Here is a 27,105-nt window from a genome sequence, read left to right on the forward strand (position 1 = left end):
AGTAGAAAGGGGGCTGGATGCAACCATACAGTTGAGACCAAATTCAATTACAGTTGAGAAAGCTATATTTGCAGCATTCCCAATGACCTGTTTCAACCAGTGAGCAGACTTTTAGATGAGAGAAGTTACTGTCTACAGATAACTGTCCCTAATAGTACAGATTGGGTACTATCTGGATCAAATTTTCAAAACGGAAAGTCTGTTTACAAAAATGCAGATGCAACTACATGCCTACAGGTTATGCGTGTCCAAATTACCATGATTATCCATGCAAACTGGGTGATTGTGCATGCCAGTGGCTATTTAGAAGCCAACTAGCCATTTGTGCATGCATTCTCCCAATATGCATACATAAATTGTGTAACCACTTGCACAAATACAGATAGCCAATTGTGTGTGCAAAATTTCTGGTACAGACCTCAGGCATCCACTTTTTGACCTTGTGTGTCTTTACCATGCACTTTTCCAAAATGGGCTGCAGGGAAAAGCAATTCAATTGAACAGAACCCAGGGCTTCTACATGAAAATATAAGTTTGCAAGCCACAACTTCTCTTACATTTAATACTTTCCCCTGTGTTTTGCGTGGCAAAGGAGCATAAAAAAGATGCAGCTACTAAGCAAGGACAGCTACTAAGTGAAGGCAGCTTCTAAATAAATAAGCAGGAGGGAATTAGTGAACATGGGTGAATTTCACCCTGTGGACCAAACCCCAGACGAATGTAAAAATGCCCCTTTAATGCCACACCTCCAAAATATAGCTTCCTATGGGGTAGGAAGTCAACAGCCAATCAGCACACAACATGTAGTACCGGGATGGGAAATTTTGAGCAAGGTTACGAAATGAATCACTATTTCTACAAAAACATATCAGCTTTACAGAGAAGAGTTTGAAACTGCTTAGAACTCAATTAATTTACCACAGCTAAGACACAAAGATAAATCTTGGAAAGGAAAACAACGAGGAGTCCAGTGGCACCTTAAAGACTAACAGATTTATTCAGGCATAAGCTTTTGTGGGTAAAAAACCCACTTCTTCAGATGCATGCCCACGAAAGCTTATGCCGGAATAAATCTGTTAGTCTTTAAGGTGCCACTGGACTCCTCATTGTTTTTGTGGATACAGACTAATACAGCTACCCCTCTGATACTTGGACAGGAAGTTTACATCTAGACACCAAGGTGATGGGCACATTAGAAACGAGATAGATTAGCTAGATGAGCTAGACAGACAGATCTAAATGACCTCCAACATACTCATTTGTCTGACAGCCTGGAAAAGACCAGCATTCCCAGGATTAAATGAGTTTAGAAAATTGCATTTCCACTGTAAAATATACAATCCACCTTGATATGTCAGTTTCTTGATGTTAAAGAAAACCAGGTTTCAACCAAGTAGTCCCAGAATGATACATAATACTATAAGAGAAACGAAACAATATCTAAGCAGCTGATCCACTGAAAGCTTTAAGTTGCTACCTTTTTACCGCAGGATATCAGTGAAGTGATGTGACCTGTATACACTTTGACACACTAATTTTTCTTGAGCTCAACCTCACCAAAATGCTGTACTGTCCATCTCTCATTGCTGTCTTGATAACATATTTTTCTTCATGATATCTAACTATTCGATCTTTGCAGGACTGTCAAAGAACTGCTATTGTGTGGTTTCTTTTTTTCTTTGTTTTTAAAGGGGAATAAAGCCAAACTATATTTGTTGGATATAAAAAAAAATGTACATCAAAAACCAAACGAACAAGACTGATTCCCACCACAATTTTTCCGGTCCGGGTTACAAAAATATTCACACACATACACACACACACACACACACACACACACACAGCCCTTAGCATAGATTTAGCTCCATGTCCAAATTGCAACACCATTTTTTTCAAGCAACGTGTGCAAATACAGGGCAAGATTTAGCATAAGAGAGTTTGCAAGCTTAGGGCCAGATTCTGATCTCACCCACACTGGCACAGTGCAGGAATGACTCTGTTGAAGCCAGTGGAGTTACTCTGGTTCTCACTGAAGACAATGAGGTCAGAATCTGGCCTTCAGTGAGAGTTTTTCCCATACACAATCACAATCAACCAAACACATTTGTAATCCATAGCAGTTGGTGTTTCCATAATTGATAGATATATAAAAGCCCTTTTTGCTAAAGTTGTACTGTTTTTTTCTTCTTCTTCTTCGGGGACTTGTGAGAGAGCAGCTACAAAACGCTAGCTTTATAATTCAGATCATTCAGCTCCCTTTAGAATCCCCGGCTTAAAGCAAGTGGTTACGAGTTTTAACAATGCAAAAAATTGAGCTAAAAACAAACATTTATTTTACTTGACATAGCAAAACAGTGAATTAAAAAGTTAAATCAATGTACAATCTGAATGGCTCCTGTTGTAGCTACAAATTTCAAATGAAATAAGAATGTTATAAAAACTCCTGCATATTATACACATTTGGAAATATCTCTGTGTAACTGTTCTTTAAGTGTTCTGTCTATGAGTACTAACAGGTCACTGCACAGGAAATGCAAGAATAGGTTACATTTTAATCAGGGTATATAAAACACTGTCTAGAATGTTACATTGCCTTTGGGAATGTAGTGAGTAGGGGAACATTAACAAAGTCCAGGTCACTCTCCCCATTACATCACTGAAAAAAATATATTAGGTTAAATTATAGATGTCATATATTGGAATAGTAAGCCTATTCCCAAATGAGGATGCTGGCTAAAATAAACTTATTTCCTTGGAGAAACTCATAATCGCCCCTCCGGTCCTATGTACCTTCTTTGCACATTTTTAATAGTAAATTTCCACTGAACCTCAGCATTTCCCCTCCCCACCCCCCAGTGATAATGAAGGAGGATAAAGACAAAAAGGCAACTTTTAATATACTTCCATGGCAACAACTCCCCATACTGCACCCTCCACACACACACACCCTGAGATCACCAGCCAAAGTGTATCAAATGTGAACTTACTTTTACTTCAGAGATTATAAAAAATAAAGGACGGGGTTTGAAAGATGATTGTGAAAGATTAAGTAACAATGTCCTTAGTGTAAACAAGTGGAAACACAGATGTAGATATCATTATCGTATTTTCCCCCCACTAGTAAATATTTCCCAAAATTATTTACCTTTGTTTAACCCTATTCGCAAGGTGATAAAATCTCTAATAAACCTGCAGAAACGGCAAAAGGGTTGTGTGTGTTTGCATGTAGTTCAGCTGCAGATAACACTCTCGGGATTTACTTATTTAACCCAAAGAAGTTTGGGGGCTTCACAGATTTGTAAGAACATTCTAGAGGTGTTCAGTTCTGCATTCCCTGACGCCAACGGGATTTTGCGATTGACTTCCATATAGAGAGGATTGATTTTCCAAGAGAAGTTTCCCATCAGGCAATAAAAAGAGCATTTCTTCCTCTCTCTCTCTTCCCTGTCTCCCCCAAGTAAAACAAAGGACCTTGTTGGTTGTGGAAGCATAACTCCTACTGAAATAAATAGTAGTTTCACACATGCAAATGATGCAGTGATCAGGCCTAAACAGTTTACAAGCTCTGGCATGAAAACAGAACTCAGACTACCAGCCCCATTTATCTGAACAGCTATCTAGTGGTTGGATCCCTTGGCATTATTCTTTGTATTCTCTCGCTCAGCCTCTTTCTTCTGTGCGACAGCTTCTCAACTGCCAGTATTTCCTGCTCTTTGCTCCTACCCACCTACAGTATATTAGTTAATCACTCCTCCAGGCCCTATTCCAACTAATTCCTCAACTGTGCTGCCACCAGCCAGTTGACCAGACAACACTGCTTCTGACATTGATACTGCTCAACCATATTATATCTTGCATAAAAACATAAAATAAAAAACTACACAGTGTCTGAACTATTCAATATTTATTTTAATCCTCATCATTCAACATGCACCCCAGGCCTTACTTACTGCACACCATTCAAACTCTGCACAGAATACAGAATTATTAATTTCCTAATTGTCTTTTTCATGGTGCTCAACATTGTAGCATGTGACCGCTTCACAGTCACTAGTGCTTTACTCTGTACAACACCCCTGTGAAGTGAGGTGGTAGTATCACCATTTTACAGATTGGGAACTGAGATACAGGAAAATTAAAGCCAGAATTGTCAAAAGGGTCCACTACTTTTAGGTGCCCAACTTGAGAAGCAAAGGGCCTGATTTTTCAGCACACTTAGCATTTTATAGCACAGCTCCCATTGACTTCAGTTGCAGTTGTGAGTGCTTGGCATGTCTGCATATCAGGTCCTACGTGTTTCAAGTTGGGTACCTAGAAAATAAGGAACACACGGTGGTCCCCTGTGGAAAGTTCAGTTTAAGTGACTTGAATATATGGCAGAGGCAGGGATAGAATCCAATTCTCCAGGGTGGCATTCCACCATCTGAACTATCCCTTCTCTTTCTGCAGTTCCCTGCCTTATTCGCCACACTCCTTGCAACTTCTGTAACAAATATAGCAGGGATGCTACAGGCAACTCTATTTCACTATATAACCCTGATTCATTCCCTGAGCACTGTCCCTCCAGTGCACTAGATGATGCAGGGATACTTTTAGGTTTCATAAAAAGCAAACTGAAGAAAACATCATGTGGAAGTATATTGACCCCTGCACAGGTCTTCAGCAGGGTAGGAACCTTTAGATCCACAGCACAGATCTCTACCATTTGAGTTAATGGAGTAACTGACAGAAGTAGTAGGCCGTTAACCTCTATGTGAACCAAACACTAGAGGGGGATGTGGCACATGCTTTGTTAGTGGGTTTTGCAAATATTTTCTGACAGGTTATCCCCTGCTCCTGCCTCCCCAATCTATCCCTGTTTCACTTTTTCCTATTCCCCCACCTGAGCCTTCCCATCTCCCCCTTCTATTGTTTACTCCTCTGCATTCCAGTGAGGCTATTTCCTCCTTATCCTTGCTGCCTCGGCACCAGCAGGGTGAGTACTGGAAGCACAAGACGAACAGTGTCCTTGCTCTCTGCCCAGCACCTCAGCTGCCCCCATCAGCAGGGAGAAGTAATTGCAGGATAGGTCTTGCTCAGCCCTGGCTGGAGCTTAGTGAGCTCTGTGTGGGTGAAATATGCTCAGTGTGATTGTCATAAGAACTCTGTAAGGATGGAGCATGCTCAGTGAAGATGGAATAGTCAGCGAATTTTGTTGCCAGCTTCTAACAAATCTCTACTGAGCATGTGCAAATGGCCATTTTTAGAGGCTTATAATTTGGCCAAATTTGGGTGGATGGTCCTGGGACATCAAAAGGTACCTTCCTGAATCTAGCATAATCTCCTGCCAAATTTCAAGTTTCTGCTGCAGAGCATGGAGGCGCTAAAATTTTTCAACAAAATGACTGTCTGTATTTCTTTACACTGGCAAAACAACATATTTTCCCCTAACTTCATTTTCAGACATGGCTGAGCCATGCTTGTTGACCCTTTCAATTCATGCCCAGGCACACAGCTGGCATGGGAAATTTCAGCCCAAACAGTTGAAATTTGGGAGTATTGTAAGCAACTGAAACAGGGTCTTACAAAGGAAAGTATCAGGCAGCCTTAATTACAGGAGTCATTGCCGGCTCTGCCTCTAATATACGCATCACTTCCTGCTCCACCTATAATAATAATCCTGAGATCCAGACAACTCACAGGACCCTCAGGCCTCTACTGTTTTGCAACTGTACCCAGTACATCCTGTTTCCTTGTAATGTCATCACACAGCCCTACTTCTACAATTTCAATGGCTGCCTAAAGAGGTAAAACAACTGTCAATCACACAATACTCTTTTCTCTACTTAAATGGCCTTCAAGAGATACCACAATATATGGAAGTCCATCCACAAATTGTTCTTTTTTAACCTATAATATTTGAGTGTATTTAAAATTTCTCAAGATGTATTTTTGCCATGCATGAGAGATAGGCCTGAGCTACAAAATTCAGATCTGAGTCCCAGATTCAGCCATTAGGGCTCCACATGTGCTTAAAGCTAGGCACAAACTTAAGCATCTTGATGAACTGGAACCTGAGTTTGACTCCAGATTTCAAACCATCCCAGAGTTTGGGTTGTTGAGATTTGGGGTTCCTGATCGCTACTGAGATTGTCTTTAAGGATAGAATTAGCATTTACCTTCTGGTCTGCATTTCAAAACTCCTTCTGTTCAAGCCTATCTCCAGTTATAATGTAAGTTTATTGGAAATAGTGAATGGAAGAGTTCACTGTGTTAGATGATGTTTTGTTACTTTTTGACAAGAGAAAATATTTAATACCAGTGTTTTTTTCTCTGCTCTGAATATTTGTTTAAGTGTCACAAATAATTAAATGCTTATGAGTAAGAGACATCTTTAGACATTTTGACAATACATATTAAGAGGTGCTTTAAGGGGAAATCTGCACAGTTCAGCTTGTATTTGTTGTACTGTAACGATAATGTATCTTGATTACATTTGTTCCAGATTTTCATGAGCAAAGGGAGGCATTCTGCAAATGATCTGTAAGGAACAGAATGACAGTGTCTGACATTCCCTGACATGCCAAGAAATGCATGAGCACTGATGTTTGCTGAGGAAAGCTATACGGCTATTGCTTGTGGGTGGGGCACCAGGAACCACTCCCTTCAGCGTAAAGGAGAATGGGCATCAGTAGCTAACAATTATAATAACAATAAATAATCATAAATTACTAATAAGGGGCTCAAACGCAAGGAGGTTGAAGCACTTTAAATATATGAATATCAATAATCAGAGACAAGATCCAGTTAGCCAAAACGATGCTCAAACTGGCATAGACAGTCTAACAACCTATCACTCAGCAACAAAGACAAACATTTAACTTCACTTGAAAAGATCCCCCTGGAGAACGCTGATAAAGAGAAGAGCATTCCAAATCCCTGGAGCCTCAGTGAAGAAGGCCCTGCCTGGTGATCTCAGATGGAATAAACAGCCCAGCTGATCTCAGGTGCTGTGAGAGTAGACAGGATAGCAGGGATCTCTCAGGTATGGTTTATTGGCTGTATATTTCCTAAGATTTACTCTGAGATCTTGTCAATATAATCCCTGTAACTACCATTCCTGAGAGGCACGATAATGGGAAAATAAAGGCCAACAACCCTTAATGCACCCATAAGCTATTACCTGCCTCCATATTTCTCCCACAGCCAATACATATATTTTCAATCTAGAGAAATAACACTGCCCTTGACTTATGTTTGCAACTCCTACTGACACCAATGGGAACTGCTGTGTTCTCACTGCTTTTGAAAATCAGGCCTCTTATTTAGATGCCTAAATAAGGATTCAGAAGCCTAACTTTAGGAACCCATTTTTGGAAATCCTAGGCTCAGTGTTTACTGCAATGAATTTCAAACAACCTCCAGGCCAGTTTTTGAAGGGTAATGTGCATATTCTGTTACAGCTTATACTGGGTGTTACTCTCTCTCTCAGGACACCTGGGTATCATGTATTTTCAGATCCCTAGTCTGAACAAGCTGCACTTAGCACAGGACAAAGGGGGAAGGTAACTATGCCACCTTGCAACTTCTCTGATCCTGGGATTTATTTGGGATAAAAATGGGTTTGAGAGTAATTTAGAGAAGCCTACAGGCTACTTTAAATTATGCTGCCTAGAACAGTCTCTGAGGAGCTCTCTCACTGGCTAGAGAGTGACAGAAGATATCCTGCTCTGGCCATGTTCCCTCCCTCGCTCAGCTATGCGCCAGACTCACCCAGGAATGCCCCCTATGACTGGAGGTTGTGGGGAGTGAGTGGCAAAGAGCTGGCTAAACTGGCTTTATGCTTCCCGGAAATTCCCCTTCATTGGAGGAATCCCCAGACACCCAGCCAGGATAGCTCCCCATCCTCTTTGCACCAAAGTGGTACAAAGGGATGGAACTAAGGGCCAGGATCTGGCCCATCGCCTCCACCTTTTCTTTCTCTGGTGGGAGCTTGTTATGGATGATAATATAGAGCTGGCAATTAAGAACCAAGGTTCCTGATATCTATTCCATCTCTGCTGCTGCCTTGCAATGTGACCTTGAGCAAAGCAGCTTAAATTTGCCCATCTATAAAATGGGAATAAGACCGATCTACCCCATTTAGTTTGTTCTGAGCAGTAAATGACATTGGTAACATATTTTGAAACGCAAAGACATGAACAGTCTAAGTGCAAAAAGTGCTCCACTCCTTCTTCCTACTGAAGCTTGCAATTCCCACGCATATCAGTGGGAGCTGTGCCGCTAAATCAAAAGCACGAATGCTACTACAGATCAATATAATTGCTTAATTTCCTCTTCTTTTCACATGTGAATTTAATGCTACTTGTACTGCAGTTATGAATGTTTTGACACAGATGAAAAAAATTATGTTTTTGCAGGCCAACATTTTAGCTAAATGAAATCAACACAAGGAGCATTTCCCCAAAAGGCGTCTGTACAGGGTTTTTTTTCCTTTGATACTAAATTCTAAATCATGTGAAGATTCAGCCCTTTTCCCTCTGCAGCTTACTCACCCTGTAGGGTATAGAGGAGATGATCCACATATAGACTTGCAGCTCTGATTAATTGTGATGGCGATTTAAAACAAGCCTAATATAGTTTACAGTGAATTATTTACATCCCATGCAACCCACTCAGAGTAAAGTATTTTCTTTCCCCCAACAGAACAACTTCACTCTAAGCAGAGGGGCAGTGATATAAATGGGATTGCAGCCTGCACATTCTGATGCACTGAAACAAGCCCAGACTTTCATTCCAGTCCACTGTAAATGCAGTCTCACTAAGGCCCCAGTTTGTTATCAGTGGATTCCAATGAGTATAATTATTTTCATTAAAAACAAGCATTGCATACTGCTTCTTTTTCAACAGAAACTGTGCACCGATCCCACATGAACAAACCAAACAGTATTGTCAGAAAGAGGCTTTGGGAATATTAAACAGCATTTTTAAAATTTATTAAAGCAATATTGTCTGAGATTTTCTACGAGTTAAAATCTGTGGGTTTTAATTTTATATTAACAGAGAACAGAAAGGTTTAAAAAAACAACCAAAACCTCCTCCGATTATACTAGACTGGAATACAAGGCCTAGTGGGAAATCGGGCCTTTTCTCTTTTTACATACATAAAAACAAGCACAACAGGCTTTCCAATTAAATGAGTCTTTTGAGAGAGATGCAGGAGGAGCCAGAAAGCTCCTTAAAACCTTATTGCTCCTCATATTTGCCAAGTGGGGATGTATATTAAAAATTTATCTGTTCTTTCCAGTACCGTGCTTCTACCTGTACAGTTTTTTTGTTCTAATTTGATCTAATTTCAAGAGTTATTTGAGATAGGTTTTTTGTTTTGTTTTTTCTCTATATGTTCAGCAGCTTTGCTTTTTCTCAAAGCTTCGCTCACCCTAGTCCCTTTTGCATCATGAGTAACTTTAATAAGATACAGTGTCATTAGATGATAACAGTTCACGCCGAACGAGGGGGAAATATAGAGAAAAGAATGAGATAGAGATATAATAGATACAATGAACAGAGATGAAAGAAAGAAGACAGCATCTCATTTACATTAATACAATAAAAATACAGCATGAATGTTGCAAATTTTACCTAAGATTTTTATTTGAAGTAAAGTTGAGCTCTATTGTGTCCTTATGCCTAGAAAGAACAGCTATTGGCTATTAACTTTTTGTATGTAATTGCCACTAGCAGCAATCTCCATAAAACTACAAGGAAAGCCATGGCTCAAGAACAGATGGTCTGATCCTTCCGACTAGAGCTAAAGTCTGCTTTTGGTTACATCAGTGTAAATCCAGAGTAACTAAATTCACCTGTCTACATGGTGAGCTGGCACGCAGCAAGCCAGGATATGAATCTACAGTGCAACAGTTTCCCGAACACTAATTTGCTGTGTAGACATGGCCTAGCTCTAGCAAAGTAACTCTATTCCATCTCTATTCCTATAGGCATACAGAGACAGTTCAAAGTAGGAGTCAGTTAGAAACAATATTGCCAACAGAAAGTGTTCAAAAATCATAAATCAGGCCTTCAAAATACATGAGACTGGTTTAAAAAGCACGAGATTTTAAAAATAATAAATTTGAGTGGTTTCTTTTTTCCTTTTGGTATTGGAGCCTTTTGATTTTGTGTTTTCAAGCTTATCTCCCCAACCATTAAAGCTAAAAACTTATTTTTTCTTTTTAAATAAAAGCTGAGATGCTCATGTAATCACCTGAATCCAGAAGCTGAGAATTAAAGAAAATACCATATATTATGAGACTACTATACTGTAGAAGTTTACCACCATGATTAAATTAAATTGGCTTGAATGGTTTAAAAATGCCACGACTCTTGCAATTACATGCTCACATCGGTAAGAATTTTGCATCCACCTTTCAGCTAAATGCCTGTCTCTCTTTTTTGTGTGTGTGTGTGTGTGTGTGTGTGTGTCTGCCTGTCGTACACGTATGCATATGTATGTCTTCCAAAAGGATCTATTTCCTATAAACATAGCATGGTTCCATTTTGCTGTGGAATTTTACCAGTAACTATGATCATTGCATACCTCACATTAAAAACAACCTAGAGTCTGTTCCTGTCATTTTGTAGCTATTGTTGTGACTTATTTTTTTCCTAGTTCTTGAGTTGGGGCTGGGGGGAGAGAAGTGGAGGGAAGAAGAATAATTTCTTCTTGCGAAACAAAGAATCTCTTCATTTGTCTAAACTAAACATTTAAGGCAGCACTAAGATTCTAAGACCAGTTTTCCAACTTCTTTTCTTTCCTCCTGAAAAACCTTGCAAGGCAACGAATTAAAAAAAAAATCAGCAATAGTTAAAAATGGGGTGTGTAAATCTAATGGGAAACAGCGTGCTTCTATGGTGCATTTCCCCTTGAAATCTTGAAAATACACTGCTCCCTGTCTGTTCTTGGAAACCAAGGTATTTCTGAGTTGCAAAAGACGTTATTATAATGTGGTCAGAAATGACAAGGAGCCAAGATCCAATAGCCTCAAGTCAGGGTCACCTTAATGAGAAAGAACTGATGTTAATGTCTAAACTTAAATGGAACTTTTAGGGCCCTGATTTGCAAAACATTTTACATACTATTTCTTTGAGAGCTTCTGCTGGAATTGAGACAGTAGATTGCAACATTATAAAAGGCTGTTTAAAGGCCCAATCAGCTCCTGGTACGAGAAAAATAATATTCAGTAATGAATGCAGAACAATCAAAAAATGTTTAAAGAATGAAGGTAGCAACATAAATAAAATGCAACGATTATACCAACTTTAGAAAACAAGATTGTAGAACTATCAGTACATAAATGCATAATCTGAATTTCCCCTAGATTCCAAAGGCAAATTCTACTTAAAAGGCTATTGGCAGAATATGGCCCATAATTTGGACACCAACTCCCCCTTTATTAACTGAGTTGTTTTATTTTGCAGCTAAACAGCCCAATTTTACAGTCTATATACAGGCAGAACTCCCAGTGAAGCAAAGTCACTAGTGAGTACTGCAGGACTGGACCCACAGTCATGCAAATTATTGTAATTAAATAGGTAATGAAAAATCACTGCTGTTGCACGAATGAAATGTAAGGCTTCAACTGTGAGAGTAATGTGTTTCCAATTGACTCCAATATCTGATTCTGAGACAGATGAAAATGTCTCTCTGCTTGCGTGAGCACACTCTGGAGGTAAAACTTTACAAACATCTTTAATTTTGGAATGAGCAAGGGGAAAACAAAGGGCTATTTTAATAAAAAAGGCTGGTGGGATCCTTTTTCTAAAGGAGTTTGTCTGAACATGGCACTCATATGTCTCAAAATCTGCAGTATAATCTGATAGATATTAACTAGAGAGTATTTATTTGCATCATTTTACTTTGGATCCACTAATAATACATCATCCATTAGAACAATCAGGCCTCATTCTGCCACTCCTCCCTGCTCCCAACTAGCCGACATGATTTTTTTTTACTTTTGAGCTTTTAAAATCTGTACAATAGCTTAACACAATAGGTGTTTAGCATTTGGTTCCAACTGTAATTGATAGAGCATGGTTCCATTCCCTTTGCTGCTGCTGCTAAGTTGGGAGCTGCAGAACTGAGGGGTAGGGTGTGCAGGGCGGGGTGCGGGGGGGGGTCTGGACTTGCTCTTTGGAGTGTTATGCTCTTTGGATGTGAAGTAAAGCAAGGGGAAAAGAATCACAGCAACTCTATGGTGGTGAGCTGCACCCCAGGGCCTTGGTCTATGGGAGCGGTTATTTGAGATTGGTGCTGCTAATGGGAAACTGAGTCAGAAGGGAAAAGCAATGGGAGGAAGTAACAAACTCCTGCTGGTTTTAATTATACGGCCTTGAGATTACAGGGCATGGAGGAGTAGAACCAGTTAGGCAAAATAATTTTGCTTCAGATAAACAATTTTTTAAAGTATTTTAGAAGCATAGATCCCATTTACTGATGCAATTGTCTTTTAGATTACAATGGCAGTGTCTGAACTCCTTGTCAGTTCTAATCTTTCTCTGGGGGCCAATGAATTGTGTCCTGATATGGCAGACTAAAAATGAAATCAATGAACAACTGAAACAAATGAACTTTTGAGTCAAACTCACAGACTCATGGACTTTAAGACCAGAAGGGACCATCATGATCATCTAGCACATTGCAGGCCAAAGAACTTCACTCACCGACTCCTGTCACTTTCAGTCCTGGGTTTTAACGTGGAGTGTGGGAGTAGGAATCACTTAGCAACTCAATTCCAAAACAGAGTTCAGACGGCGGCTAATTTGGTGGATGGGTAGCTGAGGAAGTACCTATTCTGGAAATCATTTAATTAATCAGAATGGTGAAGCCTCCTCTTGTTTGTGAACACCTTTGCTTTTTTGTCATCTGTTAGTGTCATGATGTGCAGAGTAACTGAAGGGTTCCGAGGCATGAGATATTTAGATGGTTTTGATGTGCACTTGCTTTTCTGGAGGATGTTAAAACAAAGCGACTGTGCCATTCCCACAGTTCCATTCAGTCCCATTTGCTTGGAACCTGCTTCTATTAGCTGCTTAATAAAGGATAAATGTAACATTAAAAATAAAACCACCCTGCTGGGTTACATGTACATATTGCTTGAGAATCAGATCTAAAATGTTATCTAGTTTAACCCACTGAAGAGTGCAGGGTTTCCCCTGCTGAATACATTTCTATTTAAATAACCTGTTCTATTAAGGTGCAAATTGCAACTTTTAAGTAATGATTGCTAACAGTCTTATGTTTATTGCCACACAAGGACTTTCACGAAAACAAAATCTGCATTATTCATCTCCAGCTTTGATCAACAAAATAAATGTGGCTAGGAACTGTTTCTGCTGTACTTTTCAGGAGCTTGGGTTCTCAGATAGCCTATCAGAGCCAACAGAAAGAGAATGAAAAAAAGAATGACAAAATTGCAGCACAAAAAGATGGTAAGTCCAAATTCTTCTTCACTAGCATTAAGCAGTGAACTAGAAATTCATGATCACAAAATAAAATATGTACATTTAAAGAAGCTGCAGGGGGAAAGAAGAGTATAATCCAGGGAAATTGTGTTTGAAAGCTATTTCATATCCATAGGAATAAAAACAGCATCAAAATGGCAGTTCTAGTTTGCTCCCACCCTTTTACCCCTCTGTTGTCTACTCTCATTGGTGCGGAATCACTACCCAGGTTCTGCCCCAGAGGTGGCCGCATTTCAGTGATGGGTGAAGTACATTCAAGGCCTGATGCTTCTCTTACTCATGAGAGTTCTACACCAGTGCAACTCCATTCACGTCAGTAGAGTTACTCATGATTTACACTGGTGTGAAAGGAGAATTGGGCCCATTATCTGGAAAGCCTTTTGGGATCTACTGGGATAAAAAGTACAATACAAACATAACATATAATTGTAAATAAAAATATGACATAGTATTGGGTACTGGTTTAAAGAAATGTAAACATCTGCTTTAAAAATGATCCAAATCATAGTGAAGAAGAATGATGCTTTTGAAAAAAGAGTCAGCTATAGAAAGATCATAGTTCCTTTGTTGACGTGAAATAAAGTATTTTTAAAACCATAAATTGAGATAAAAAAGGCCTAATAATCAAACATAAATAGTATCCCATTTATCTAATTACAAGAACTTGTTTCATTACAACACTGTAATATATTTCTTAGGAACACAGGGCTCAAAATTAATAATAGAAAAGGACAAAATTGCCATGTATATTTCTCTAGATAGATTTTCATCTAGCAGCAGGACTTCACTTCTGATTCACTTGCTTGTTCTCTCTAACCTTTACATTATTCATTAATCAAACTAGAAACCTGCTTTCAAAGTCAGTGCATGGTAGTAATTATTTACAGTTGTGCATAGTATTTAATTTTAAGCAATGACAAAAGCAGACATGTCCAGAATCATAAGGCTTATCATTTTTCTTCCCTGGGAGGTTAACTACCTAAAGAAGCTAGAAGTGGCAAACTTTTCTTCAACATCTCTACCACCACCAAGACAAAATAAGTGCAGTCAATGCCCTCGAACTTGTGGAAGGTATAAAAAATAAAATGTGAAAATTAAAAAATATACATTGTATTAAATCCTAAAAAAGGAGCATTGGCATCTGCCTTGATGAGCTATTCATTTTCTGTTGCACATCCTGTCTAGTGTCACTTTGTTTGTTTTACCACACGAAACAAAACCTCGATACTATTCATGAAAATGAAAGTTAGTTTTGAGAACTATATAGAACAGGCAAGTGTGCTCTTTGAAATCACACACACACACACACACACACACACACACACGTTCAAAGCAGGAGAACTATTGTAAGTATAAAAACCTGTCATGTTGGGTGCAACTGGATTATAGTTAAATGTCCAGTATTTTGCACATCTGAAACAACATTGATCTGAGGACAAATATAATCAAAGAAGTGCAACTCTGAGAACCAGTGCGCTTTTCCCAATAAGATTACTGAATGAGACATGCCCTAGTTATTATGGTAATTAAAATTACTGCCTATGTATTAAGAGCCTTTACAAGAATAATACTAAACAAAATAATAATAATGTAATGAAGTTATTTTCAGGGTAACAGCATATTTTGCTGGGTCTCCACCAGGGAAATCTTGGTAGATGACAACATGGACATTATCTATAATGATTTACTTATTCTAAAGCGTCTGTTTCCATAAACCAACAAAGCTACCTCTCCCCCAACATGTTTGTAATGTACACATACTCTGACCTGAAATTCTACTTTGAACACAAAATGAAATGAAGACTCACAACACTAACAAAAGAAAAAGGAAACAATTCTCACATTGAGATCATCAACGGATGTGTGTGGTGGTGGTGGTGGTGGTGGGGGGGGGGGGTTTGATGGAAGGAAGCTATCCTACAAGTTAAAAATGTTAATGCCTCATCCAGTGCTAGACTCTTTGTGAATAAAAACAATAATAATGAATGGGCACAAAGCTCTTTTTAATAGATATGTTCCTGTATTAACTACCTTTTTGTAGTTAAAGGGGATCTCTCCTTGTTAGTAAATATACTGACCTTCTGCTTAGGTGCATGGGTATGCCCCTGAAGACTTTACCTACATACCAGTGTCCTAAATTGATGTAAATAAAGCAGAAGGTAAGATCTGTGATAAGTTTATACAAGTTTCCTATGTCCCAGGTCTCCAAAATTAATATTTACCTTTGAATAAGCCCCAAATGCTACTTTTCAAAGTTTATTCAAATGTGTCACAGAACTTGCCCATACATTTTGTCTTTAGATATAATATACTAAGTCTAGGGGTATTCAAAGCGTGGGTGTATGGAGGGGAGAATTAGCTGACGATCCCTAACTCATAAACAAAACAAAACTTAGCTTTTCTTTAAAGCACTAATCCAAGTAAAGACAGCACAGACACACACACACATTAAAAATGAAACAAGATAATAATTGTGCATTTCTGGCTAAGAGAATCTAGAGGGCAAGACTTACGTCACTGGCACTTGGGTTACCATGGTGAGTGATTTATTGATATGTATCAAGAATGAATAGATCAAAGGCAGCAAGATGACAGGTGATCAATCAAATGTCAAATCAAAGCTGGCAATCAACTGGAAAGCTGATTTTTCAGTGGGTGGGTCTGGCAGAAGAAAAATGAACTTCCATATTGCACTTCCCAGAAACAAAGCCCCAGACACAATTTAAAAAATATAAAGCAATTAAGCAGCCTAAAAGAAAACTCTTTGAAGCGATTTACTGTACAGGCCCATTGGTCTGTTTCTTTTTCCTGGCTTGAAAAATTAAAAGAAAATAACCAAAAAAAAATCTCTTCACAAATAAAACCAAAACAATTCCAAAGTTGCAAACTATTTTCCTCTTTACAAAACATTTGCAAACCCCACTTGGCATTTGCTAATGTGTAACCTCGGATGCAACACAAAAGAGGAATTTGATTTGAAAATGTGGATTGTCTTCTAACAGTCAGAATGTTTAATTTTATTTCCTGTTGCAGTTTTCACCACCGATGATCAAAGGCTGAACTTCACCACCGGGTTCATCAACAGAGACAGTCCCTGTACTATTTCAGGCGCGCGCGCGCACACACACACACACACACACAAGTCCAGAATTGCACCAGAAACAGGGCTAAAGACAATATTTTTAAAATACCGAACCACGTTATGGAACGTGCATTTAAAAACAAAACTACCATCCAAAAAAAAGGCGGGGGGGGGGGGCGAATAAAGAAGCAATGCAAGAATCATCAAAGGAGGGGGGAGAGTGGGGAGGAGGGAGAAGGGAAATCGAGTGGAAGAAAGTTGGGGTGGGGGAAGTTTAACAAGGAAAGGATTACAGCTAAAGAACACGAGTTGGAGAGGAGAAGAGAAAAAAAGAATAGGGTTCAATAGACACAGGCGGGTGGAGGGGAACCTCACACGGATCGTCAATTTCAGAGTAAAGATCTTCCTGGCAATAAGGAAAGAAGCTGATTCAATATCGTTAGAGTTACGAGGGGGGGGGGTAGGAGATTCAGCTCAGAAAATCAGGGGTGACCCTAAATAAAATAATTAATAATAATAAATAATAATAATAAAAAAGAGGAGGTTAGGATTCAAAGTGAAGAGACACAGAGGCTGTGTAAGTGGATGGCTTCTCCTTACCTGCAGCCCGCTTGGGTGCCTGCTGTTTCCTCCTTGGCATCGCTCTACTTTCTCCAATCTCACTTCTGTCCCCAGATCCAAGAACCCTGGGAAGCTCGTGTGTCTTGTTTCTCTGGCTTTCTCTGGCTCTCTCTCAGCTGGTTCCCCCAACACCCCCTCCAGCCAAGCCTCCCCCCCTCCCTTTGCACTTAACTGATAGGAACCCGTTTGGTTTTTATTTTATTTTACAGAGATCTAGGTTATTATTATTTAACTGTTGCAACACTTGCTTTGCTTTGAGTCAAACATCCAAGATCAGGAGCAAATGAAAGGAACCCACAGTGCCAGAAAATAGTAATAAATAAATAACAAAATAGACATGTATATATTTAAAAGGCAGCTCTGGAAAGATTGTGGGGCTTGCTGCTTCCTCCCTTTCCTCCTCCTCCTCCTGGTAGATCTGTATGGCGGATTTGTGTGTGTGTGTGTGTGTGTGCAGAAAGCTGCAGGTTTGTTGCTGTCAGATGCCAGGCTGTGAGTGATATGGAAGAGGACAGAGAGGCTTTGGATGGAAGGAAATCTGGTATTCACACACACACATACATACACACACACACACACACACACATACACATACACAGGCAGGGCGAGGCGATGCCAGCAAACATCGATCCACTGAGCAAACTGAACATTAACAAACTCCTCCTCCGCGACCTGATGACAGGATGAAATTTACTCCAGGCAGACAGAAGGCAGTCAGTTTATTAAAGAGACAGGGCTTGCTGATCCCAAGCAAAAAAAAAAAAAAAAAAAAAAAAAAACCACAAACGTATGCACAGAGACACCGACAAACCCAGCCCCTGGAGTCTGCGTGCCAGCCTACCTGTACCCACCTCCCCTAAAGTTCTCCACCCTTGTTCATGCCCAAGTAAGTTTCTGATCAGTGAAGTTTCTGACCCCGGCTCGTTTCTGATCAGGGCACTTTCAGAGGCTCCCTGCTTTTCTGTATTATAGTCTTATATTAAACCTCTCGCTGAATTTGGAAGTCCTGTAATTTCCTCTTTAGATTTTCTTCCCCAACAGCCCGCCCCGTTTAGGAAGGAGGATACATGACAAACTTCTCTCTTTATTCCCACTTTTGAAACTAGGTTGCTGACAAGTTCCCACTGACGACTGACTTGCTAAAGTGGTAGGTGCAGGCTACAGCTGTAACAAACTATGTGAAGCTTTGTTCCTTTTCTCTGCCCCCAGCACACCCTCTCCCTCTGGAAAGTCTTTTGTGTGAAGGAAGCTGTGTAAAAAGAAAACTGTGTCACACATTGGTAAATTGGCAATTATATTAATTGGGAGCTCCTGGCATTAGAAGAAGAACCAGCCTGGGACCTTTAGAAGAGGGGATGTTTAGCTACAGTGGGAAGATGATATAAGTATTAAAATATTATACAGCATTTTCCAGCATCCTGCACCTTTATGTAGTCGTTTACACCAGTTGTTCTCAACCAGGGGTACATGTACCCCTGGGGTACACACAGGTCTTCTGGGGATACATCAAACTCATCTAGATATTTGCCTAGTTTTACAACAGGCTACATAAAAAACACTAGTGAAGTCAGCACAAACTAAAATTTCATACAGATAAAATGAGAAAGTAAGCAATTCCAGTAATAATGTGCTGTGACACTTTTAAATTTTTATGTCTGATTTTGTAATCAACTAGTTTTTAAGTGAGGTGAAACTTGGGGTACGCAAGACAAATCAGAATCCTGAAAGGGAGTCGAGAAAGGTAAAAAAAACTGGTTTACACTAGTGTGAAGTGTGTGTAGAACTCCACTGAGATCAGTGTGGTAGTGGGGGTGTACCAAGTCAGAATATTAGGTGGGTGTGCTCCCAGAACACAAGAATGGGTGTAAATGCCTACACAAGGTGCAAGGCAGTGAAGAATTAAGGCTTTTAATAAGTGTTATATTCTTACATTAGTTTCCAATTACTCTTTTAAAGCTAACAAGCTCAGTAATAACAATAATAATTAGAGACAGGCCCAGGACTCATTGTTCAGATTCAGATATAAACTTTCCAAAAGTTCAGGAGTGATCCAGGGTTTTGTTTTGAGTCCATTTCTAATAAAAATAATGAGTATGTACCAAGAAAAGCAGTGATCCTAAAAACAGAGTTCCTATTTTTCTGTAGTACTGGATGGCCCAGCACTATTCTAATTCACTCTCTTTATTTTGGGTTTGTGGATCCTGTAATCTGTCCCCACCCAACATCCTCACAATCTGTGTGTAAATCACTGCCTGCTCTTTTTAGACAACTTCCAAACCACGGTGAGGGTGGGGAGTGAAGGGCACTGAAGAATTTCAAACAATGAATCTGATACACGAAAGCATGACTGGTTTATTCATTTCATAGTATCTCTTCCATAATAGCCGCTGTTAACACGATGCAGTCTTTAAAAATGGTTTGGGACACAGAGAATCAATTCTTATTCTTTTAACAGTAATTCTTATAAGTGGATTTCACTGTGGTTTAATACCTATATTTTATTATGGGGCATATCAATAATAGGGGTTTTGTTTGTTTGTATTTTCTCCTGGATTTCTATATGCTCCAACGTGAATCATTAATATCCCACAGAATCTAATCTCTTACTTTAGGATCCTTTAGCTGCACTACCATTGGTTGCTCAATTATAGCTAATATTCAGCGGACACTGGAAATGCCAGCCCTGCTGTTCAGGAAGGTAATGAGTTTCCTAAAGGAAAGCACCGAAACGACCTTTGTATTTAGTGCCCAAATATGATTTTATGTCTATGAAAATGTCCCCTTAATTTTATTTGCCACCACCCCCCTTAATGCTCTGGAAATCTTTTTATCAGCAGTTTAAAATATTTATGTCACAAATAAATGCATAGTTTAAACAATGAAAAAAATGAAGAGCTATTGTAATGTGCTAATTTTTCTGCTTTCCTATAGCGCAACTCTTTCATAACTGAAATGCTAGGAAAGCAGCACTCATGCCCCATGGCCAGTCAGTCAAAATATTACTTAACTCTAAGATAATGGGCCTGATTCTCCAGGCAGCCTTACATCTTGCCTAGCCACTTACATCTGTGCTCAGCCAGTGTACTATGCTGCCATATGTGTGAATGGCTTGGTCAAGTTTGCATTCACTTTGCACCGGTGTAAATGCAGGATGTAAGATGCTGGAGAATCCAACATGCAACTATAGTATCATTATCCCTTGAAGACGGGTCTCACATTATATTACTCATAGGATGAGGCATTGAAAGTTATTCTACTGGTTCAAGCAGTGGAATATGACTCAGGGAACCAGGATTCTGTTTTCACCATTCACACTGGCTGAATTTGTGCCCTTGAACACTTAAACTTTTGTGCCTCAGTTCTACATCTGTGAGTTCTTATCACCCCTTTCTAGCCCCATCTTCTCCTGGCCATGCATCTGAGATGAAAGACATTATGTATTTGATCAGAATATTTTGCTTACTTCTCCTGTGTCTCTTTAAAGGAAAATTGTATTAGAAGCTTTTTAAACAGCAAGTCATTGTTTACTGCCTATTTTGTCATTTGTTTACATGTTGATAAGCAATTTTTGGGGGAAGAATCCACTCTGTTTTGAATTTCTCTCTCACTCAGGGTCCACTGCTTATGTGGTAATTTAAAAGGCACAAACACAAGGTTTAACTAGAGCAATGATTTGGTGTAGTCTTGGATCAGCAAGTAGAGGCTATTGTTCTCCACAGGCAATGGCTTACATCCAAGTGCTACAAACTGGGTATGGTATTTGCATCTGCAGTGACTTTTTAGGTCACAGTATGTAAGATGAGAAAGTCACTGTTTTAAATGGTTACTCCCTAGGGAAAGGGAAATTGAGAAGATGGACTTCTGAGCACAGCACTAGTGAGATGTCACCTTATCCTCAGTGATAAATGGGAGCATTAACAAGGCTTGGTTGAGAGGAAACCTTCAGATTTATGGCTTCCTGTCTCCACCAGCAGATGTCATTATGGCTGACAGAACAGAATGCCTTTCAAGGGGGAACTGGGATGGGATTATGAAGAAGAGGAAAAAAGCAAGCAAAATCTGGTGTCCATTTTTATACACTAGTCAGAATCCGTTTATAATTTTGAATAGACCTGACACTGCATAGCATCTGTGGACTCACTCCTTCTGTTGTTTATAACTAAGTTGGAGAAGGTAATTTAGCATCTCTCTCAGCACAGAAAGAAACCATAATATTTGCTGAAAGCATCTTTGCACACTTAGCAATGAAAGTTAGGAGAACAAAATGAATAGATAGCACCGGATGCTATCTTGGCTTATCTGATGGAATAGTTTTAATGGGTGTTTAATATTTACCTTGGAAATGTGGTAATTGATTCTGAAGCACTATTGAATTCTATCTATTTTTATTACACTACAGAATAATATTTCTCTTTCCTGTACTGGCAAAATGTTATGACCAGTTATGGCAGTAGCAGTTATGCATGCTCAAAGAAATATAATCAAATCTCATGCTTCAGGGCATAACATGAATCCCTAAAGGGGTCAGGAAGAATTTTTCTTTTCTTATTTATGGCGATATACAACCAATTGGATGCATTATTGGATGCATTATTGGAGGTTTTCCCCTTCTTTTGTTGGATACGGATTTGACAGAGGAGTAGTCTGATCTGGGATGGCAAATTCTATGTTCCTAAGATGTCCTTCTGTTGTACTGAGATTTTGGCCTGATTTCTCAAAAGAATGCACACAACTGCATAACTCATTTGTACATAATGGTGGTAATTGTGCATGGAAATGACCAGTTACAGGTCTCCATGGTCATTTCAGATACAAATTAAAAGCCACACTGTGGCACCCTTGCTCACCTCAGATAGTAGTTTATATCATATGTAGTCACACTGATGTCAGTGGGACTACTTAATAAGTAGCACCTTACTCTTTGTGAGTAAGGGTATCACAATCTGGTCCTATCACAGTGCTGGGTGCAATGGTGGTAACTGCATATACATTTTTCCAGTCTGGAAGGCTTCGATACACACTTACATAACTCATCCTGACTGACCCTCACTCAGTTCCTGACGGCCCACGTAGGACTGACTCCACAGGTGGAGTGACTGACTTCATGGACACCATACAATGAGGGGAACATTTCAGTTGGACTCAGAGAAATGTCACTAGATCTTTGCTTACATGCATCCCATAATCCAAAAGACACATAAGGAAAGCAGATGGAGAGCTGCCTCTATTCCCACCCTAGGCTGGAAGAGCAGCCTTTGTGGTAAATTCCACTCCCTTCCTTCCAGGCAGTCGCCTGCACAAAGCTCAATTGCACCAGCATTGTGTGGGGACGGGTAAATTTCACTCTATGGGATGAAATCCTGATACTGCTAATAATTTATGCCTAAAATAACATCACGCAGCATTTCCAAAGCCCTTTGCCACCTAATCTTTACCTCAAAGATTCGCCCTTTGGTTGCAAAGAAGGCATTTCAGTTTGAACTTTAATTTAACTGCAAAAGGAATCTTTTTCATGTCCAAGTAATGAGGGCTACCTCCTTCAGCCTTTTATCTTTCATTACAATATCATCAGCTAAAGTATCACTCAGGACTATACATAAGGGCTCACCTTGTACTTTTTTTCCTCTCACAGCCGTTTTACAGCATTTATAATTCAGCCCCAAAAATATGCTCCAAACTGAAACTTGACTTGGAAGAACTCAGTTTAGGGGTAAGATTTTTCTTGTTTTAAATTGCACAAATATCTTTTAAAAACATACGTCAGAAATAGAGAGACAAGGTGGGTAAGGTAATATCTGTTACTGGCCCAACTTCTGCTGGTGAAAGAGACAAGCTTTCAAGCTTACACAGGAGTTCTTCTGCAGGGTCTACGTGAGCTTGAAAGCTTGTCTGTCTTCTGTTGGACAGAAGCTGGTCCAATAAAAGATATTGCCTCTCCCATCTTATCTCTCCAATGTCCTGGGAGCAACACAGCTACAACAACACTGCAAACAACTTCTGAAATAAGCACGGACACATTTTAACACCATCTCTCAATCATATTGATATATCCTGTATTAATTGGTCTGATCTCTTTTTTCTATGTCTGAAGTAGAGCCTGACCTAAAACCACCTGATGTTCTGATTCAGTGGATTTTGGATCAAGCCCTTTTCTACATGTCCATTAGGGTAAAGACATCTTATTTGTCAGCAAAATGCCAAGAACATTGTTGGTATCTTCTAAATAATAACGATTAATTAAAACTGTCGGCTAATGGTTCCCCTCCCACTTAAATATGTTTTGCTGAAAACAATTATTTCATTTTCATCAAAAAACTGAAAACTGTATTTTTAGGGGAGGTTTTGACAAAAACTCAAAAAAATTAACTGAAAAAATGTATGTCTTGCATAATTTTCTGTTTCAAGAAAAAAGTCATTTTCCATTAAAAACAACTTTTTGATGGAATATTTTTGATCACCTTTATGTTTAACATATTAATAACAGCCATATCAATATCAGTTTTACATTACAGGAGTTGCTGAAAACCCACCCTCCAATCCCCTACACCAGTAAGTGGTTTGATGATGATGACATGTTTCTTCACCAATAACACCAGAAAGCATCACAGCACACAATATTTAGAGGGTCTAAATGAAAGTTCCTGAAGAAAGGAATTCCAGGATGGCTGTGCCAGTGAATCTCTCACTCCATCCTAAACTTCCTCTGTTGTTCCTACTTTAGCTATGGTACATAACCCACCATTTGGAAACTCTCTGTGATGCCTACAGCAGGTGCAAAAAAGTGCATAAAGGAACTAATCAACCACAGCCAGAAGGATTGGTGAGAACCTGAAGCAAACAAAGGCTACTGGTGATGATAACCTTGTGCTTGAGGATCCATCTACAGAAGGCTCCATACCTGTGATTTGTCCATGCTCACAAGGCCTCTGAGACACATGTTCCCCTGAACCAGTCTGAGGTCCACAGGCTGTGAGTACCTTGAGCCAGACTGCTCTCTGGTGCAACTTCATCGATGTGACTAGAGCTACACCAGGGATGAGTCTGGCCTTTTGTTCCTAAAAGTCATATTAGTGAGAGAATCCTACGTCCATAAGCTGTCCACAGCCCTGCTTGTGAGCTTGTCCATAGCCAGAGGAGTGAGGTTGCATCTCCTAGGAAAGGCAAGAAAGGAGGAAAGAAGAAGCAGTTTTCCCACAGAGAGCACAACACTTACTCTCTTACAGAGGCCAAACAGCTGTGGAGTGGTGGATGCACTGAATAACCAGGTGGAAGCAGAAGATGTGAGGCCACTTACAAGGACCAGTAATTGTGTTACTAGGGACTCTTTGCTAATGTATTTCTCTCATTCGATCAAAGATTGAAAGGGCCATCCAAAAAAGAGAAAGCCAATAAATTAGGAAAATATATTACGGAGTTGACGAAACCAGATAAACATCTGCAAGAGACTTTGAACAGGGTGGAATAAATGTCACCCAGCTGCTAGTCCTGAATATAATGCAGAGCTAAGGTATAGATTTTCAGGGCAGAAATTACTTATAAAAATAGCTCTAACAGTGCTGATGTGGAGAAGTAAGCAAATCCTCCTAGCTATCTGAGTAATTTAATTATAAAGCACCCAATCACCATGGTATTGGGACATATACTATCCATTACAGCGTAAATGAATTGTTCTTGTGCAGAGTAAGCCTCTTCTTTCTTTTATTGCTATTATTATTTATTATTACTATTATTTATAGTTAGAGTAAAGAATTATACTGGCTCTTGGAATTATTTATATGTGAGTGGTTTTTGGCTAAAATTATATTGTTACTCTCTAATGCATTTAATATCCTGTGATAATAGCTGTGAGAAAGGTGAGCTGCTAAATACTCTAATAATCTGAAATTCTTAATTTTGGCACACCATGTCACCCACTGAGCCATCCAGGGATTTTTTTTTAACATATATGTCAAGAAAAGTTATATGGACAAATACAACTTACACATACAAAGCACATTAGGTAAGTAAACAATACAGAGAAACCTTAACTGAAAGACTAATGCCCTCGAAAGGAACAAAACATTTTTTGTGATTTTAATTGAAATGTAACTTTTTTGAAAATCTATTGTTGTAGCAAGAGACAAAGTCTATTTTAAATAAGGAAACATCAATAATCTCTTTTGAGTCATTCTTCTCTAGCAAGAAGCTTCAGGGACATTTTGGGGAGAGGTGGAGTGGAGAAGGTCTACTTTCTTTGAAGGAAATGTTTTCATTCTATGGCAGAACAAACCTTTGGCAAAATTCTGCCCTGGAAAATCCCACTGAATTCAATAGAAACAACTGCACTTCTAGAGCTCTTTCCAGAGGTTCACAGATTATGAGGCCAGAAGAGACGATTGTAATCACCTAGTCTGACTTCCTGTATAATGCAGGCCACTGGACTTCCCTGAATTAATTCTTGTTTTCATCCAAATATCTCATATCCTGGTAAATTAAACCTTGCAATACTGCTGTAATGGAATTTTATAAAAGGGCAAACTCAAGTACAGTGGGTAACGGAACTGCCAAAAGATTGCTGACTGGCAATTAGCAAGCAGCAGAGCATGAATACAAATCCTGACTCCCAGTTCTCTGACCCAATCACTATCCATTTTGTCTCCCACCGAAAAGCCAGGGTCAAATCTCCATTCCAAATGGACACCTGGCAAGTAGTTCCTTATGCCCAGTTCTTCAGAGGTAGGCTTCCAACATCCACTGATTTCAGTAGAAATTAGGAGCCTAAATATGTTTGAGGATCTGGGCCTAGGTGTGCATGGGTAGTCCAAGTGGCCTTTAACTCCAAGCTATCATGAATGTCAGATCCTCTGCTGGTGTAAATTTTTGTAGCTCCATGGGCTTCAGTGATGATACACTGATTTATACCTGCTGCGGATAGGTATACACTGATTTATACCTGCTGCGGTAATGTCCAGTTCCTAAAGAAGTTAGCCAAAATGACTGAACCAGTTCTTGTATCCTCATTGTTCTGAAGCACTACGGGTGGCTACCAAGCCCTACAGGATGGAGAAAGAAGAGAGGCAGAATTGAACAATAAAGATAAAATGTGTCATTTCCTAATAGTCTGCAGTGGAGGACCAGGGTGTCATAGCTTCCATTTCTTTGTTTATGAGAACCTCCTTCCAGTGATCTATGTCCTCACATCAGGTAGGAGTTCTGTATAATGCTGCTCCCTACATATATTCATGATTATGGTCATCATATAGTAAGCTTTGGATAAGCAAATTTACAGTCCACTAAAAAGCCTGTCTATAGGTAGTGTCAGTCAACACAATCTACTGCACAAGCTATGGGCTCTGACTAGCCCTCTGCACAGCCCCATTGAAGACAGTGATAATAATTGTATTTTTACAGTCCGCCCCATCCAAGGATCTCAAAACACTTTTAAAGGGCTAATTAATTAAGCCCTACAACCCCTTGCCCCATATATGAAGAACTATGGTTGCATTTCAGGATTCCTAACTGCAAGGGATTTTCTCTCTAATGACTGCTCCTTCAACCACATCCCATGTAAATAATTTGGCCTATTTTCAATTCCCAACATGCCAGGGGTATTTGCTACTGTCTCACTCTCTCACAGCCATAAACAAATCAAATAGCTGCTGACAATGCTGGCATATCGTGTGAAAGAGGGAGTGGCCTCTGACTGTGGCAAATGGAAGCCTTTATAATGAACACGAAAGGCAGAATTCCAGTGGCTTGAGGCATAAAGGCCCTGCAAGCAGTTATACAACCTGCTGTTTGCGTAAGGCCTGAATCTGCTCTCACCTATGCCGATTTGGATTTCTATTGGTTTAAATGGAGTTACTCCTGATTTGTACCAGTGTAAGTGTGATCAGAACCAATCCCATGAATCTACAAATTTC

At 39.5% G+C, this 27,105-nt stretch overlaps 1 protein-coding gene across 2 annotated transcripts in view; it reads right to left on the reverse strand.

Annotated features, from left to right (window-relative positions):
• The window catches only part of TSHZ2 (teashirt zinc finger homeobox 2), a 257,252-nt gene extending 239,929 nt beyond the window's left edge, over positions 1 to 17,323 (reverse strand). For both annotated transcript variants that reach the window (XM_074969951.1, XM_074969950.1), the window contains exon 1: positions 17,183 to 17,323. In XM_074969951.1, coding sequence (XP_074826052.1) covers positions 17,183 to 17,222 — 40 coding nt within the window. In that variant the 5' untranslated portion in view covers positions 17,223 to 17,323. The remainder of the gene's footprint in view (positions 1 to 17,182) is intronic.
• Positions 17,324 to 27,105: the final 9,782 nt, after the last annotated feature.

Source organism: Natator depressus, chromosome 13, assembly GCF_965152275.1.
Source record: "Natator depressus isolate rNatDep1 chromosome 13, rNatDep2.hap1, whole genome shotgun sequence".
Classification (NCBI taxonomy): Eukaryota; Metazoa; Chordata; order Testudines; family Cheloniidae; genus Natator; species Natator depressus.